The sequence below is a fragment of the Penicillium taxi genome (genome assembly GCF_028828555.1).
Source record: "Penicillium taxi strain IBT 34144 chromosome Unknown utg000001l_segment0_segment0, whole genome shotgun sequence".
NCBI lineage: Eukaryota > Fungi > Ascomycota > Eurotiomycetes > Eurotiales > Aspergillaceae > Penicillium > Penicillium taxi.
Window position 1 is genome coordinate 4,369,904 of NW_026643203.1, and position 14,842 is coordinate 4,384,745.

Below are 14,842 nucleotides of genomic sequence, written 5' to 3' on the forward strand. Positions count from 1 at the left end.
TATTTTTTTTTTTTCCTTTTTTCCTTTTTTTTCACATATACTTTTCTGAATCGGCTTCGTTACCATTGGTTCAACTTGAACCCCGGCTAACCCCGCATTTCTTTAGGCCGGGGATTCGGAGTTTTAGTCCAGTAGAAGGTCTAGTTTGGAGGAGCCATAGTTACTAACACTCTTTCGTTACCTCCTAGAAACGTCCGGGGATACTGTGGATCCTTTGACTTTTCCCCGGTGGATATTTTACGGAGTACGGAGTTGTGGAGAAACGCTTACTTGCCGACTTCATCTTTTACTTCATCTACACATCTGCATCTGCATCTAGACATCTCGTATACAACTATTTAATCTAATCTATTCAACATCCCCATTTGTTACTTCTGATCCCCGCAATGTAACAAAATATATAATAATCTCCGTTTAAGTCCCGGTTAAACTCCATTTACCCGATAACATCCCGTGTCACAGTTCGTACCGAGCCGGCCCAATCTTCGGTCTTTTGTCCCCGTGATGTAGAATCATAATTAGGTCTACACGGCCAAGGGCGACAGGACTACGGGGCTTACGGGCTTACGGGCTTACGGGCATACCGGATCTCGATCTAATATCCACTAGAACGATAGAATTTCAAGAATTGCGTACATTCTTCCACGCCTCGTTTTCTTTCTTAGTTTCTTTTCTTCCTTTAGATCATGGGAACAACATCAACGGCATCTCCCTACATATTATACCTGGGCAACCCCGATTTCAAAGACCGGCAATAGAAAGCAAACCAATGATATATTCACTTTTCAAATACTCCACATCGGTTCGGGTAAAATGAAAAGAAAGAAAAAATACCAAAAAAAGAAAAGTTCAGTGACCCGGGTTTTCAACTCCAATACCAATTTCAATTCCGAAAAGATCCCGATTCCGAACCCGAATTTAACCCTGCTACATTAGTTGGAGAAGCCGGGCTCATAATTTAGCCCTGGATCCATACTACTTCAATACCTTACTTCTACTGTTCCATAATATAAATACATCTCGGAAATACGCCACTTTTCCCGCATTGATGTCTTTTGATCACGCGGGAATGATTATGATCCTGTCGCTACACCGTACTAACGCTAACCGCTCTCGTCCACTGTTAGCTTCCGTGAGCAAGATAAGCGGCTTCATGGATGCGCCCTGGACTGCCCAGCCTTAGACTGGACTGTTACGGTCTGTGCATGTCGGTAGTATACCCTATTTGGTCGGCCCCATGGGAAACACTCCCACATGGTTTTGGTAGCGCTAGCGCGTACCTAGTATTTGCCCCGGGCAAACCTGTACCCTATTGAGCTCAAGTTCCCAAGGTTCCGAGAGTTCGTTTACATTCATGGTCGCATGCGACCTCTTCCATTCCGACCATTCGACGCAGGCTTAACGCAATACTAAAATCGTAGTACATTTTACAGTGGTGTGTTTTGGTTGCGTTAGTTAAGTACTTCCGAGCCACTGTGGAGATATTTTTCTGCCACTTTTAAATACCGTATGGTGTATTTAAACACTACTATTACATATACATACATATAATAAATTACATATAAATTACACCAAAATTAGTCAATTCAAGCACCATTTTTTTAATTCCACACCATTCAGCACTATCTCTAAACCCTGCCATGCTCACCATTCGCTGCGATAATCGTTTGGCATCTTTTATCTCTCTCTCTCTCTCATCAGACCAATCTGACGCTCAAGGAACTCCTTCGGTATCGCCTCCCATACCGCCATTATAGCTTCGCGAAGCTGACCGTATGTTAAATTTACGTCTTCTTTTAGGAAATACTCTCCAATCCATTCCTTCATCCAATTCCAAAATTACTCAATTGGATTCAGACCAGTGGAATACGCTGGCTATTTAACTAAGCGAACTCCGTGGCCATAGAGCTTGTTGATCGTACCCATAGCCTTATGCGCAGGAGCATTATCCTGCATTACCTTTAGATTAATCCATCTATGCCCGCCATTCATACTATCCCGTCAATAAGAGGCATAATCTTCTCATCATAGCTCTCAGCAGAGATAGTTCCCCATTATTTCTCCTAAAAAAGACAAGGTCGCTTTTTAGAGCCATAAAATGATCCCTAGAATAGCCATCCTGGTGCCCGTTGAAGCCGTGTTCGTAGGCAGGAGTCGTCAAATTGCTCTCCAAGCTTTCTCGTTACCCATATTCTCCTATGAAAAACCGATGTAACCTAAGTTTCATCGGACTATAAGACTTCATTTCACTCCTCAGAGGTCTCGTTCATATGCTCTAGAACCCATTCAAGGCGAGCACGTCGAAAGATTCAGAAAAAGGAGGCTTCCGAAGTGCTATACATCTTTTATAACCCTTTTTTCTTCAACATACGTCGAAGCGTAGTCCAATGGACATCAAGGGATAGATATCGGATGAGCTCCTTCCACGTCATCCGTCTCGGTAAGGCAGAGGAACAGATAAATGTCTCGATTTCATCCAACCTCGCTTCAGGCAGCTTTGAAAACGGTCCACAACGTCGACGGGGAGTAAGGCAGGAGTCGGAGCAGGCTAGCTGCACCTGGCGATAACTTGTACTAATCTGGCCAGGGATTCCAACATAGATATAGCCTTTTGGGTGAAAACAACGGGCATTAAGACGTTCATCGCGCGACGCAAGAGCCTAAGATCTTTGGTGTAGATGGTGATACAGACGACGGCATAGGACTACCGATATCATCATTATCGTACCATGGTTCAGGGGTGGCTAGACAGCTCGCTATTGGCCCAATCATAATAATAATGGAGATAGAGTTTCAGATCAAAGTTTGGTCCAGCCAATCCTGATCTCTTGAAATAGTGTTGTATTAAACTAGGCTATATTAGATAGGCGGTATAAGACCCACTTATTCGGCGAAGTACTAACGCGACCACAACGACATATCACAGTATTTCAAGCCTCTGGAGCTTTCCAGGCTGGTTTTGATGTTTGCGACGCTCATAAGTATAGATTGTGAAAAAAGAATTTTAATTCAAAAAGCCACCTGCGCCCAACCTTCTCTAAAATGAGTCCTTAGAAGAACCTGCAGGTTTTGTTAGCCATACACACTAAACCCTTGAAATCACAACAGATGAACGTACCAAGCAGCAATTGCAATAAGCAAATACATTGTCATGAGCAGAACGCCCTCGAGCCAGTGGCTCTTTCCATCGGCCAATAAGTAGTTGACCAGAAGCACGGCGACGAAGAGGAGGATTACTTGGAAGCCGTCGAAGTTGAGAGTCATGTCCTCAACGCCTGTCACCGAGTTAGCGTTTATTTCCTTGAGATCTTGGCCCGGAACAACACATACCCATGATCCAGCCAATCACTACAATCAACGGCAGAACCAACAGCGCAATCTGCATACTCGAGCCAACAGCCACTCCAATTGCTAGATCCATCTTATCCTTGCAGGCAACCGTCACGGCAGTTGCATGCTCAGCCGCGTTACCGACGATAGGAAGAAGAATCAATCCGACAAAGGTATCGCTGATATTACCCGTTGCAGTCAACGCATCGATAGAATCGACCTGAAGAAAAACAATCAGTCACTGGAAATAAAGCGATGAGAGGGATGCTATATGCTTACCATGAATTCAGCACAGACAGCAACAAGCGCAGTTGAAATAACAAGCGTAATGACAGCAACGACAACAGTCAACTGTGGCTGCTCGCCTTCCTCATCTGGCTCCTGAAGCTGAAGCTGCTGCGCCGTATCACCACCCACAGTCTTAGCCGACATGCCACCAATCCTTGCAATGCCTCTATTCGCATCACCCTCGCCAATGCGCTGATGACGCTTCTCGCTTTTCTTACTGCGCTCATTATACATCGTTGCATGCGACTTCAGCTGGAAAAATAGGTAGCAGCCATAAACTATGAGCAGGAGAACACTCGTTCCGCGGGAGAGCGGGGCTGTCTTTTCCTTGTTGCCGCTCGACCAGGCGTGGAAGGCTGTTGGGATGATCAGACTGCTTACCGCGAGCATAAGGAGACTAGATGCTGTTTGAGCAACTGTCACATTGAAGTGTTGTTCCATGCGGTCGATGCCGCCGAAGAAGAAACACATTCCCATTACTAGGAGCAAGTTCGATAAAATGCTGCCTATCAGGGAAGTTTGCACGATTAGCACTTCGCGCTTTACTAGCGCGATAATAGCTACGATCAGTTCCACTGCATTACCAAATGAGGCGTTTAGGAGTCCACCAATCGTTTCACCCGTGCTGTGACTGTTAGCTGGGTTCTTTCTGGTTGATTATTGTGGGGGGGGGGGGGGGGGGGGGGGATACTTACCGCATGGCTATCTCTTCAGTCGCGTAACTGAGCATAGCTGCAAGGGGACTGTATCATTATTAGCAATGATCGTGTAGTACGAGATTGGGGATTCTTACATGATGGCAATGAAGTTGACGACGAATACAGCAATTGGATTAGCACCAATAGCATACAATGCAACTATAGGTCAAGTCAGCATACTATTTGAAGTATCCAAAGCGTCAGAATAAGACATACTTCCAACCGGTGCAGCAACAATCAAGACATTAATCCATGAATTGAAAATAGTGGCCCGCAACTGCGAGGCGACGGTGAATTTCGGCGCTTCCTCATCAAGCGTCTCCTCCTCAACATTTTCCGAGCGACGAAACTTGCTAAAGAGACCCTTTCGCTGCCTGGGATTAATGGTGCCCTCCTCACTGGAGGACTCTGGAGCCCGGGGTGTAGAAATATTAATTGGGTCCTCGCTATTCCTTGACGTAGGGACAATGCCTTCGCCCTTATCGCTGGCTGCCTCTATCGGGAAAGTATCTGAGTATTGGGGACCACCGAGTCCATCGTTCATCTCCCGTCTGCGTCGTTGCTCGGCTGATAAACGGAGATTGTCGACGCTCCTGGACTGGGATTCCAATTGTATGGAGTTTGTGCGGCGTGGATGGCGCCTTATCTTTTTGAATGGGTTGTGGGATGACGGTTCACCATCCTGGTCATACCAGGCCAGATTACGGGCCTTGCGTCGATAGATGTCTGTCATGAATGAATGTATATCAGATGAGATCTTGGGATACTTTTTTTTTCTTTTTTTTTTTTTTTTGGGCATAAGTTGGGTAGACTTGGGCAAAACATTGTGTTTAGGGTGGACTCACGCATTACAAAAGTAGGTTGTAGGTAGTTGTACAGGATGTAGTTGTAGATGTCTTTATGATTCTGTGAGAAATCTGATAAGACAAGGTTCTTGTACAAGTTGATGGCAAATTTCCCAGTGGAGTCGGCCCCTGTACAGCCCCTGATATCGCGTTGAGTCCTGAGGTTGACGCCTAATTCCTAGCGCGGCGACCAGAAAGAGAACATACGTAGTGAATAAGAATTTGTTATGGATTCAACCATATAGAACCACCCAGGTGGAGTGATCAAGAGAGCTAATAGTGGCTGAGCGAGCTCAACTAAAGATTACCTAGGTAGCAGCAGCCACAAGGATCCACGCAGAATAGGCGTCGATAAATTTCAAAAGCCTAGTTCCAAGGCTGGGTGGTGGCAATCTCAGGAATGAAATATGTTGTATAAAGAATCAGAGAAATATCAAGGGGTTGAAATTGTACAAAGAAACAAGGGGTTGAGTGTATTCAAAAGTAAACAACACAGCCACACAAAAAATCAGGGGTGACACTGTAAGTGGATACTCTTGGCACTTTGCATAACAATGATCAGGTTTAGAGTAAATTGATACTGTAGATCTAAATAGTGATGAAATGTAGAAAATGCAGCTGTCTTTTTGACAACGTGTTGTTGACAGGGATATTCCAGAGGAAGCACAGGAAGAAGCAGGCATACAGAAAGATCGGGGAGCCAAGAAAAGCGCCAAGAGAGAACAATGCTTGAAGTTCAAACCAAGGAAGCTTGTGCAACTTGGTTTCATAATGATTTCATTTGTCTCTTGGCACAAGCCAGAAAGTAATTGCAAAACATGAAATCATCTTGTTGACCCACATAGCACTCTTTGGAATATGAGTGATCACTTCCGCTAAGCGACCAACATAACCGGTGAGCAAATCACGTGTGCTGGAATCTTGGGCTCGGGTTAGCAAAGGTCTCTTGGCATCCCACGTATCAGTACAGAGTAATAGATCTTTGGTTGTAGACCATGTTTTTTTTCACTTCGACGTAGAACTGGTCAGAGTACGTCGGTGGCGACTTTTTTTTCTGGAGAGCTGCGAGGGAGACGCAAGCTTCGTATTGACAACTGTCAATGCCGACTCAAAGTCGCTTTGATCTCCACTATAGAACAGCGACTGTAATAATGTGCACGGTGTCCATGGGAACATAACGATTTTAATGAGATTATTGGCTCACTAGTTAACGCCCAATATTGGGCTAGTGGGTGGAAAGGCCATTGTATTGTGGGATGATGATGGTTGGAAGTAGTAAGGACACTGCGAAGGTGACGAGGAGGAAAAGCAGGTTAAAGGAGGAAATAATCTGGAATTTATGCTTTGTTTCGTCTGTTCAAGTGATGCTGCCTGCATCGCGCTTACTAAATTTAGCATTACTCTACCATGTAAGTCTCCTTTATGGGGAACGTTAGCCCTGGAGATATCATAGGAGTTTTTCGTCCATCATTTAATTTACTTCTGAAATTCTACTATAGCCTACCGCTGTATGTGCTGAATATTAGTTCTAACGTTAGAACGCTAGAACTTTGAGAGTTCAATCAGCTAGCCCCAGAAATAGGTATAGAGCCCTGGAGAATACTTACAAGTTCAATGGGGCACAGGAATTTTTCCTTCTCCTTCTTGGAACGAAGTTTAATAACACTGAACCACTATTACTCTGATGGGGTTTAAGAGGTATCTCCTTCTCTTCCAAGGTTATTCATAGTCTCAAGGCCCTGGACTGAAGGCCCCGCCATTATCTCCTGAGGTCTGCTGGTGATGGTCCCAACGACTACGGTCTATTCTATACATAGGTACCTGAAACGTAGAGAGATTTAATAAAACGTTAATTTTTGTCGGGGCTATATAGATCTTCAAGCGTCGAGATCTGCGTCTAGGTGTACTTTTACATTTCGATTTCGGATGTTAACCCTCGCTAGATTTGTTCTCCTAGGAATCGACTGCTGGTGGAGGACGTTATGTATTTTTGTCCGTCGAACAAAGAATCGATTACATCCGCCAGAGGTCTCTCTAAAAGCGGTACCAAGTGTTGCCTAGTGAAGTGATTGACAAGTAGCTGGTGTAAAGAACCACTGGCTTTTCCAGAATACCGCACTGATTGCAGCAGAGGTTCTGGCACCACATAGTCGCTTTTCCTCTTCGTCTCCCCATCGCGGCGAGAGGTACTGGTACCGCATGTTCCACTTTTCTCGGCCTTCTCCTGGTGAGCTGTGTCAGCCAAAACCCGTGGACTCCTGATGTGAACAGTATGTATCAGCCTTGAATGGCTGGGCTCCATATCCACCATGAGTGAGTGGGCTTGACAGCTCTGAAATATTTTCAATCAAAGTCAGTGAAGTAGATGTATGGAATCAAGGATGTTTCCTACCCAGCCGCAGCAACATAATGTTCTCAATTCCAGCCTTGCTTCTCGTCTGTCGCAGATAACTGCATAAAGCCAGGTCGGTGTTGGTGGGGGAGTTACACTCCACTTTTCGTCAATTCTCATGGGGTTGAGATGTCCAATAATAAAATCCACAGCGTGAGCCATATCCTTATATAGAACATCCTACATGAGTCGTTCGCACACACCAAATGATGGATACCACAATGATGATAACTCGCACTCTTGCGTGCGTCTAGGGATCATACCTAGCACACGACGTTTCCATTAGTGGTAGAGATATTCGAGAAATTTCGCTATGCTATGAAGCATACTTCTGAATGATCTTCTTTGATCCAGGTCTCTCCAATAGCGTTCATAGATAGTGTTATAGCTGTGGAATGTGGGTTCTAGCCATCACTGATGAGAACCCGCTTCTGGTGTCGCACATATGTGCGTGCGCCCCACGTGACCCAGTGACACAGTGGTGGACGCAGACCTCAGAATAAGCTTAACAGCATGAGCATCATCCCAGGTGCTGCAACCTTGGAGAGCAATTTACCTTGTTTGCTAGATCATGTTACAGGGGCATCACAACTGAGGAAGGAAGACATGTCTCAAGTTGAATATCCGAAGAATTGGGACTGTATTTCTCAGTTTGTTGAGGTAGGTAGGTAGATGGTTGGATGAGGGGGGAAGAATTGTTAGAAAAAGAGAATTAGTTGAGAAGAGAAGAGAGGAGATAAACGTAGTGAAGGTCGATCATGTGACCTCAAATAACCCCAAGTGAAAGTCAAGTGAGAGTAAGGGCGGGATTAAAGTAAGATGAAATTAAGGTGAGAGTAAGTTGAGCGTGTATCATTGGGAAAAACATCACCTCGGCATGGATACAGCGATGCAACCTAGGAAAATTTCCAGGTTGGCATTTGTCCTTGGAAATTCAGATGACCTCGGGATAAGACGCGGCAAAAAAGTCCACCATTTCAAAAAAAGACCGTTAAGCATTTTTGTTCAAAGGATTTGGTGATACTGAAGATAAGAAACAAGTGCCCAGCCCTAAGGGTCAGGCTACCAAGAAATGCGGGGTGGAGCGCAGAAGACAGCTTATTGGCGGTTACAGCTTGGGGATACTGAGCCATAAGGCGCTCTGGACTAAGTCTCGGAGTTCTTGCAACTCCTCTTTGTTTCTACCAGCGGCTTTTTCGGAGTACCTAGCCATGGAATTTTCCACTGGTGCGGGCGAAAGCTTCTCGGCTGCTTTGGACTTCGATTCTTAGCTTGGACCAGTTTCGGTTGAAGCTAGTTGATGAGAAAGTATGAAATACATAGTAGAAGAAGATGTGGTTTAGGTTATTTCTCGAAGTCAAGTGAAGTTATCAGAATTGAAGCTCTCACCTTGGAAGTGATATTAGACCAGCGGATTTATTGTCTGTCTCGCTTCATATGCGGCAAACTGACGCTTCGGTTGCTTTAGAGGATATATTTGAAGACGGTAGAACTTTTCAAAGTCGAAGGTGACGAGGAACGAAAAAGGAAGATGAGATGATAAGAAATTAAATATGGAAGATGGGATGGGAAGGAATGCATGTAGATACTCTGAAAAATTCTGAAAGTGAAAGATATCGGCAAAAGCCTTTCAATAAGAGTTAGAGTGAGAGCCTGCAGTGAGAGGAGAGTAAGTTGAACGTGCGTCATTGTAAAAAGAATTATCATGGGTGCAGTGATATACAAGTTGCTATTTTGGAAATTTAGATGAGATACCCCGGGATAGGATAAGTCATTTATCTAAAGAACCTTGGAAAGCCCAGGGTTTCTTACCTTAGAAAGTTTGCTCTATGGATATGGTGTTGGAGCTTTTCCTATGCCGAGATAAGAAATGAGTGTTCAGGTGGTAACAGACTCATCTGTGCCCTAGCTAGCATACGGACTTATATGGGTTCAGAGGGTGGGCTGGAAGATTGAAGCTGAAGGTGATACTTAGTGATCATATTCCAGCCTTGACCGGGAAAGGCCATATAGCTCTCACTTTGTCTGTAGATTTATCTCCAGCAAAGCTTTCAATTTACGTAGCCAATAAATACTCGTTCTGCTTCTTTTGTTCAATAACATCCAATTGTAGTACAATATATTCTTCCGTGTGTACCTAAACCATATGCCAAACTTAATGCTCAGAGAATTGATGTCCATGAATATTGATCTACTCTTTGAGTGAAGGAAAAAGAGCATTTTCTTTTTGAACAATTCAAGGTTCGACAAATTCTAAAAAACATCTATCAGCCTTGAAGGTATGTGTTGGGATATCGGACAACGACACCCCGGTTTAGACCACATCACGAACCCCTGTTCGGAGTGCATCAAGCAACAACCTTGAACAATATGCATACAAGTAGGATGTCCCGTCTTCACCGACTCTCCTATCTTAGACGATGGAACACATTCGTCTCAGACAGAAGAGCAACTTGTAAGATAAATAGCTAGTCCTCACCATGAATGAAAAGCAGATTTTACAACCACTTCAAGAGAACACCAAGATATTATAGGGGCGTAAAGCGCAACCTGCAATAGGTATTAGAAGTGGACGTTAGCCTCTCACCAATCTTGCTATGCCCACCGGGGTACCGACAGTATATATATATATATATATATATATAAAGCGTAAGAATGCCCACTTTGTAGACTTCTCCGTATCAAAGGAATAACTCTCGGAACACATAGGGTCCACGGGAATATTTGTAGCAAATTCGCGCCTTATGATAGAAATGTTAAGGACTGAGATTAAATACCCAAAAATAGCAAGTACATAAATTATCAAAATACGTAGAGAACTCATAAGGTCCTTTATTAAAGTTTAGGGATATATCGGTATTATAATTTCTGTCATAGGAAGGTCTGATAAAGAAATATTCTGATGGATCAAGTGCACTATCAAGCCTATGTCTATTCAAAGACCTCACGGTATAGTCTTCCGTAGAAAGAGAAACAACCCTGGAAATAGCTGAAAACTAATCATCGATCTAGGTCATATCTTTGATTAACTACCTAGGTACAGCTTATCAAATTCAATCATACTGTCCTAAGGTTGAAATAGAGGAACGCCGGCGGCTTTCTCTATGATGGTATTTTCTATGTCGATAGCATTTGAGTTAGTCGACTACCAAGAATGCAGTAATGCTGGTGTGTTTCCTGACTACTTCGCCGCCCTAATGATAGCCACTCGAATCTGAACTAGCTACATATATATGATGTACTGTATCCTAGAGCACTGACTTCACCAGCTGTTGCTAAAGAAGGCGAGCAAGAACTAAAACATGGGATTTTGGCTATCAGTTCAGATCTATTTACTTTTTCATCAAGAAAGCCTTGCTAAAATCTCCTTCCATCTTTTTAATAGCTATGACTAGACTGGAGTATCCGCTGACTACTGCAGTAGTATTTCAAAGCGCATCATGCCGAATTGAACATCTTTACTGCTTAACTGATATTCTTGGAAATTGCCGTTGGTTTAATCAAGATGTTCCTCCTAGTATTTGGAGATTGGGATCGAAGGAAGTGAGAAATGACAGAATGACGTGTTTTTCAAGAGAACATCTACTTAATGAACTTGAAATGAGCATAAAATGAGTGGAATACATAGAATTCAGCAAAACTCCCATTTACTATGAGTAGGAGTGGGAAAACTCATATTCTAGTCACCTAGGTAGACAGTTCCTTAGGGCCTGAGAGTGTTTGTACCTGGCCATGGAGGTACCTAACCTTAAAATTGATTCCCACCTAGGTACATACCAAGGTGGATTGAATATGCAACTTCAGTCACTTCTAGGGGTACGTATCAAGCTGACGACAACCTCGAGACTCGGGAGGTCTTTAATTAAGATCTTCATAACTGCCATTAGCGTACATAGATACTCTCACAGAGCCCATGGTGTTACTCATTCCTGTGAGGTTTCGAGGGGGTGGGGTTAGTGTGTAAGACCGGAATATCTTCGGCAGCCCTTTTCCATGATCGGCTCTGTTGATCACTACCTAGGTAGCAATTAAATCAGCTGTCAGAATGTATGTACATGTGAAGGCTATTTTCTTCCTTTGGACAAGAGAAGCTTCTAAAGCTGAAGGTTGTTCGTGCAAGTCAAAGTTTGCAGCTACATATTGCTCTCGGCAGTTGGGCGGATTAACACGGGACGATGGCCCCATTGCCCAGTCGTATCAGCTAGAGGACATTGTTATGGCCCTATAGTTTACTTTACTCCACGAGGCAACTGTTAATTCCCAAGGTTTCTTAGGAGTTTGTCATAGGTAGAATTGTTTACCTGTACTCGAATCGGATATAGTACCGAGCTCGCTGTAAATGGGAACATCATCTGTTAGGAACCTTGGCGGCTATATCTAGATTAACCAAACAATCAGCGTAGAATGACTTCGTGCTATATCTATTTTTTTTTAGAAACTCAAATAACTTGTAGTTGTAGTGATAGCGATGATATGACATCGTTAAAACAAGAGTTGCCCAGGTGTAGATCGGCCTTGGCATATAGACAAGCTTTTTCACGTTGAAATTGTCAGCCTTTGAAGATGTGGTCGAAAAGCTTCATCGAACAAACAGAAGATAAGGAAAAGAAAAGAAAAATAACACTGGAATATTGACCAGTCAAAATGGAACAACCCTCTCCGGTTTGACGGTCCAAATCCCCTTTTGGACCCTATTGGACCCTTGAGTGACTATCTGCGTAATGGCTGTTTATAGCGGCCACAAGCAACAGGAATTAGAGAAAAAGGGGAAAAAAGTGGGGGAAAGTGGGACTGAATGTTTCAGGGAAAATCCATATTAAATCTAAGTGGGTCTATAGTACCTACGCCCAATTACCCTGTTTATGCTCAATGATTCTCGTCTCACTTCCTTTTTTGCTCTTATTATTATGCCAATCATTACTTTTCGTCTGACACAGCCCACATGATGATGCGTCCCTTTAGGTACTTGTCCGGGAACACACTTTACATAGCGTCATAGCCCTATCTTCCATGTACCTTTCATGTACACATTAAAAAAAATAGGTACTTCCAGTTTGGTGGACATTGTATGTATCCCCGGAGTACCCGACCTTTTTTAAGAAACCCAGTCCACTTCATCCGAGACCCAATCAACCTCTTGAATCCTTCTTCCCCTTCCCTCTTATTCTTGCCTTCCCTTCCCTTTCACTTCTCTTCCTAAAAAAACCCTCGCTTTTAATCTAACGGCTTGAGTGTCCATTCCACTCGTTCTTTCGTTTTCATATTTGCTATACGATGAAGTACTCACTCATCACCGGCTTGTCCCTTGTGGGCTCCGCCCTCGCTACTGTTCCAGCCATTGAAATCAAGGGCTCCAAGTTCTTTTATTCTAACAACGGCACCGAGTTCTATATCCGTGGTGTCGCCTACCAGCCTGACTATGATGGCGGTGGTGGCTCTGGTAGTGGTGGTGCCGCCTCCGTTAACTACGTTGACCCCCTCGCCGATACTGACTCCTGCAAGCGCGATATTCCATACCTGAAACAGCTGCGTACCAACGTCGTCCGTACCTACGCTGTCAACCCCAACTCTTCTCACGATGAGTGTATGACCGCTCTGGCCGATGCTGGTATCTATGTTATTTCCGATCTTTCATCTCCCGATGAGTCCATCGTTCAGGCCGACCCCAAGTGGAACTCCGACATCTTCTCTCGTTACACCTCCGTCGTGGACGCTTTCGCCAAATACCCCAACGTTATTGGTTTCTTTGCCGGTAACGAGGTTGCCAACAATATCACAAATTCCAACAGCATGGCCTTTGTCAAGGCTGCCGTTCGTGATATGAAGTCCTACATTAAGCAGCAGAACTACCGTAGCTCTCTGGCTATTGGTTACGCCACCGATGATGACGAGACTGTCCGTAACCAGATCTCTGATTACCTGGTTTGCGACGATTCAACCTCCTCCATTGACATGTTTGGCTACAATATCTACGAGTGGTGCAGCAGCTCGGAGACATACGCTTCTTCTGGCTACAAGAACCGTACCGAGACTTTTGCCGACTACCCCGTTCCTGCCTTCTTCTCTGAATACGGTTGCAACACCCAGTCTCCTCGTCAGTTCGATGACACTCCCGTTCTCTACGGCTCCCAGATGGAAAATGTGTGGAGCGGTGGTATCGTCTACATGTACTATGAGACCGATAATGACTACGGCCTGGTCAGCACCTCTGGTACCGACATTGTCACTCTATCCGACTTCGACAACCTGTCTAAGCAGATCCAGAAGGCTACTCCAACCGGTGTCAACAGCGCCAGCTACACCCCATCAACTACCGTTGGAATTTCCTGTCCCACTGTCGAAGCCGGATACTGGCTCGCTGCTTCCAAGCTGCCTCCTGTCGTTGATGCCGACCTCTGCTCCTGCATGTACGATTCCCTGGAGTGTGTTCCTGTCAGCGACATCAGCGCCAAGAAGTCCAAGTCCACTTTCGACTACCTCGGTGGCATCGACGGTGTGACCGACGGTATCAAGACCAACGCCACCAGCGGAGAGTACGGTGCTTGGTCTATGTGTGATACAAACCAGCAGCTCGCCTGGGCCATGAACGTCTACTACATCAAGAACGACAAGGGCTCTTCGGCCTGTGGCTTCAGCGGTGCCGGTACCACCAAGGCTGCCACTTCTGCCACCGGTCAATGCTCCTCCCAGCTGAAGGTCGCCGGCACCGCTGGCACTGGATCCGTCACCGGCACCCTGGCTGTCGCTACTGGCACCAGCTCCTCTGCTTCCACCTCCACCTCCAAGGGTGTTGCTGCCGGCACCGTGCCCCAGTCTGTCCACATCGGTATCTTCCAGGCTGGTGCGTACATGGTTGCTGCCATCGCCTCCGGTGCTTTTATGATTATGCTGTAAGCTGGTATTCAGCTGGTTTTCCCTTAAATATTTTGCCGTGTATCTTGAAATTTGGTGACCTATTTGCATGATTATATTCATGCAACATGCACAAAATGGCGCCTGTCGTATTTCGCAAGTGTTAACTCTTATGTCATCTGTTTGTATGTAATTTTCTCTTTTGTTTACTGGACAGGTAATCATTTGCTCCATTTAACCTACCCAGTATCAAATTTTACTTTATTCAATTCTACTTATGAAACTTGAAAGATACACAATATGCCTATCTACATGTAACTTGTCTTGTTTAAGAAGCAGTGTATCAAACCTAGAATGATGCTTTCCCAGCGCTTTGAGTCCGCGGGTATCACTAGGCCATACCTGTTTACCTCTTTAACTAGGTACGTATCAGTGCC

General features: G+C 44.7%; 2 protein-coding genes across 2 annotated transcripts; one reads left to right on the forward strand and one right to left on the reverse strand.

Annotated features, from left to right (window-relative positions):
- Positions 1-3,050: 3,050 nt before the first annotated feature.
- On the reverse strand, positions 3,051-5,049 carry N7495_001563 (hydrogen/calcium exchanger domain-containing protein; the record flags this gene model as incomplete). The annotated part of the gene is made up of 7 exons (XM_057204233.1): positions 3,051-3,060; positions 3,119-3,275; positions 3,331-3,550; positions 3,610-4,243; positions 4,314-4,361; positions 4,412-4,475; positions 4,533-5,049. 7 exons carry the CDS (start codon positions 5,047-5,049, stop codon positions 3,051-3,053), a joined length of 1,650 nt encoding a protein of 549 aa, XP_057068306.1.
- A 7,778-nt stretch (positions 5,050-12,827) lies between these two features.
- N7495_001564 (glycoside hydrolase family 72 protein) lies at positions 12,828-14,447 on the forward strand (the record flags this gene model as incomplete). The annotated part of the gene is made up of 1 exon (XM_057204234.1): positions 12,828-14,447. The coding sequence occupies one exon, from the start codon at positions 12,828-12,830 to the stop codon at positions 14,445-14,447; it is 1,620 nt and encodes a 539-aa protein (XP_057068307.1).
- Between the last annotated feature and the right edge of the window lie 395 nt (positions 14,448-14,842).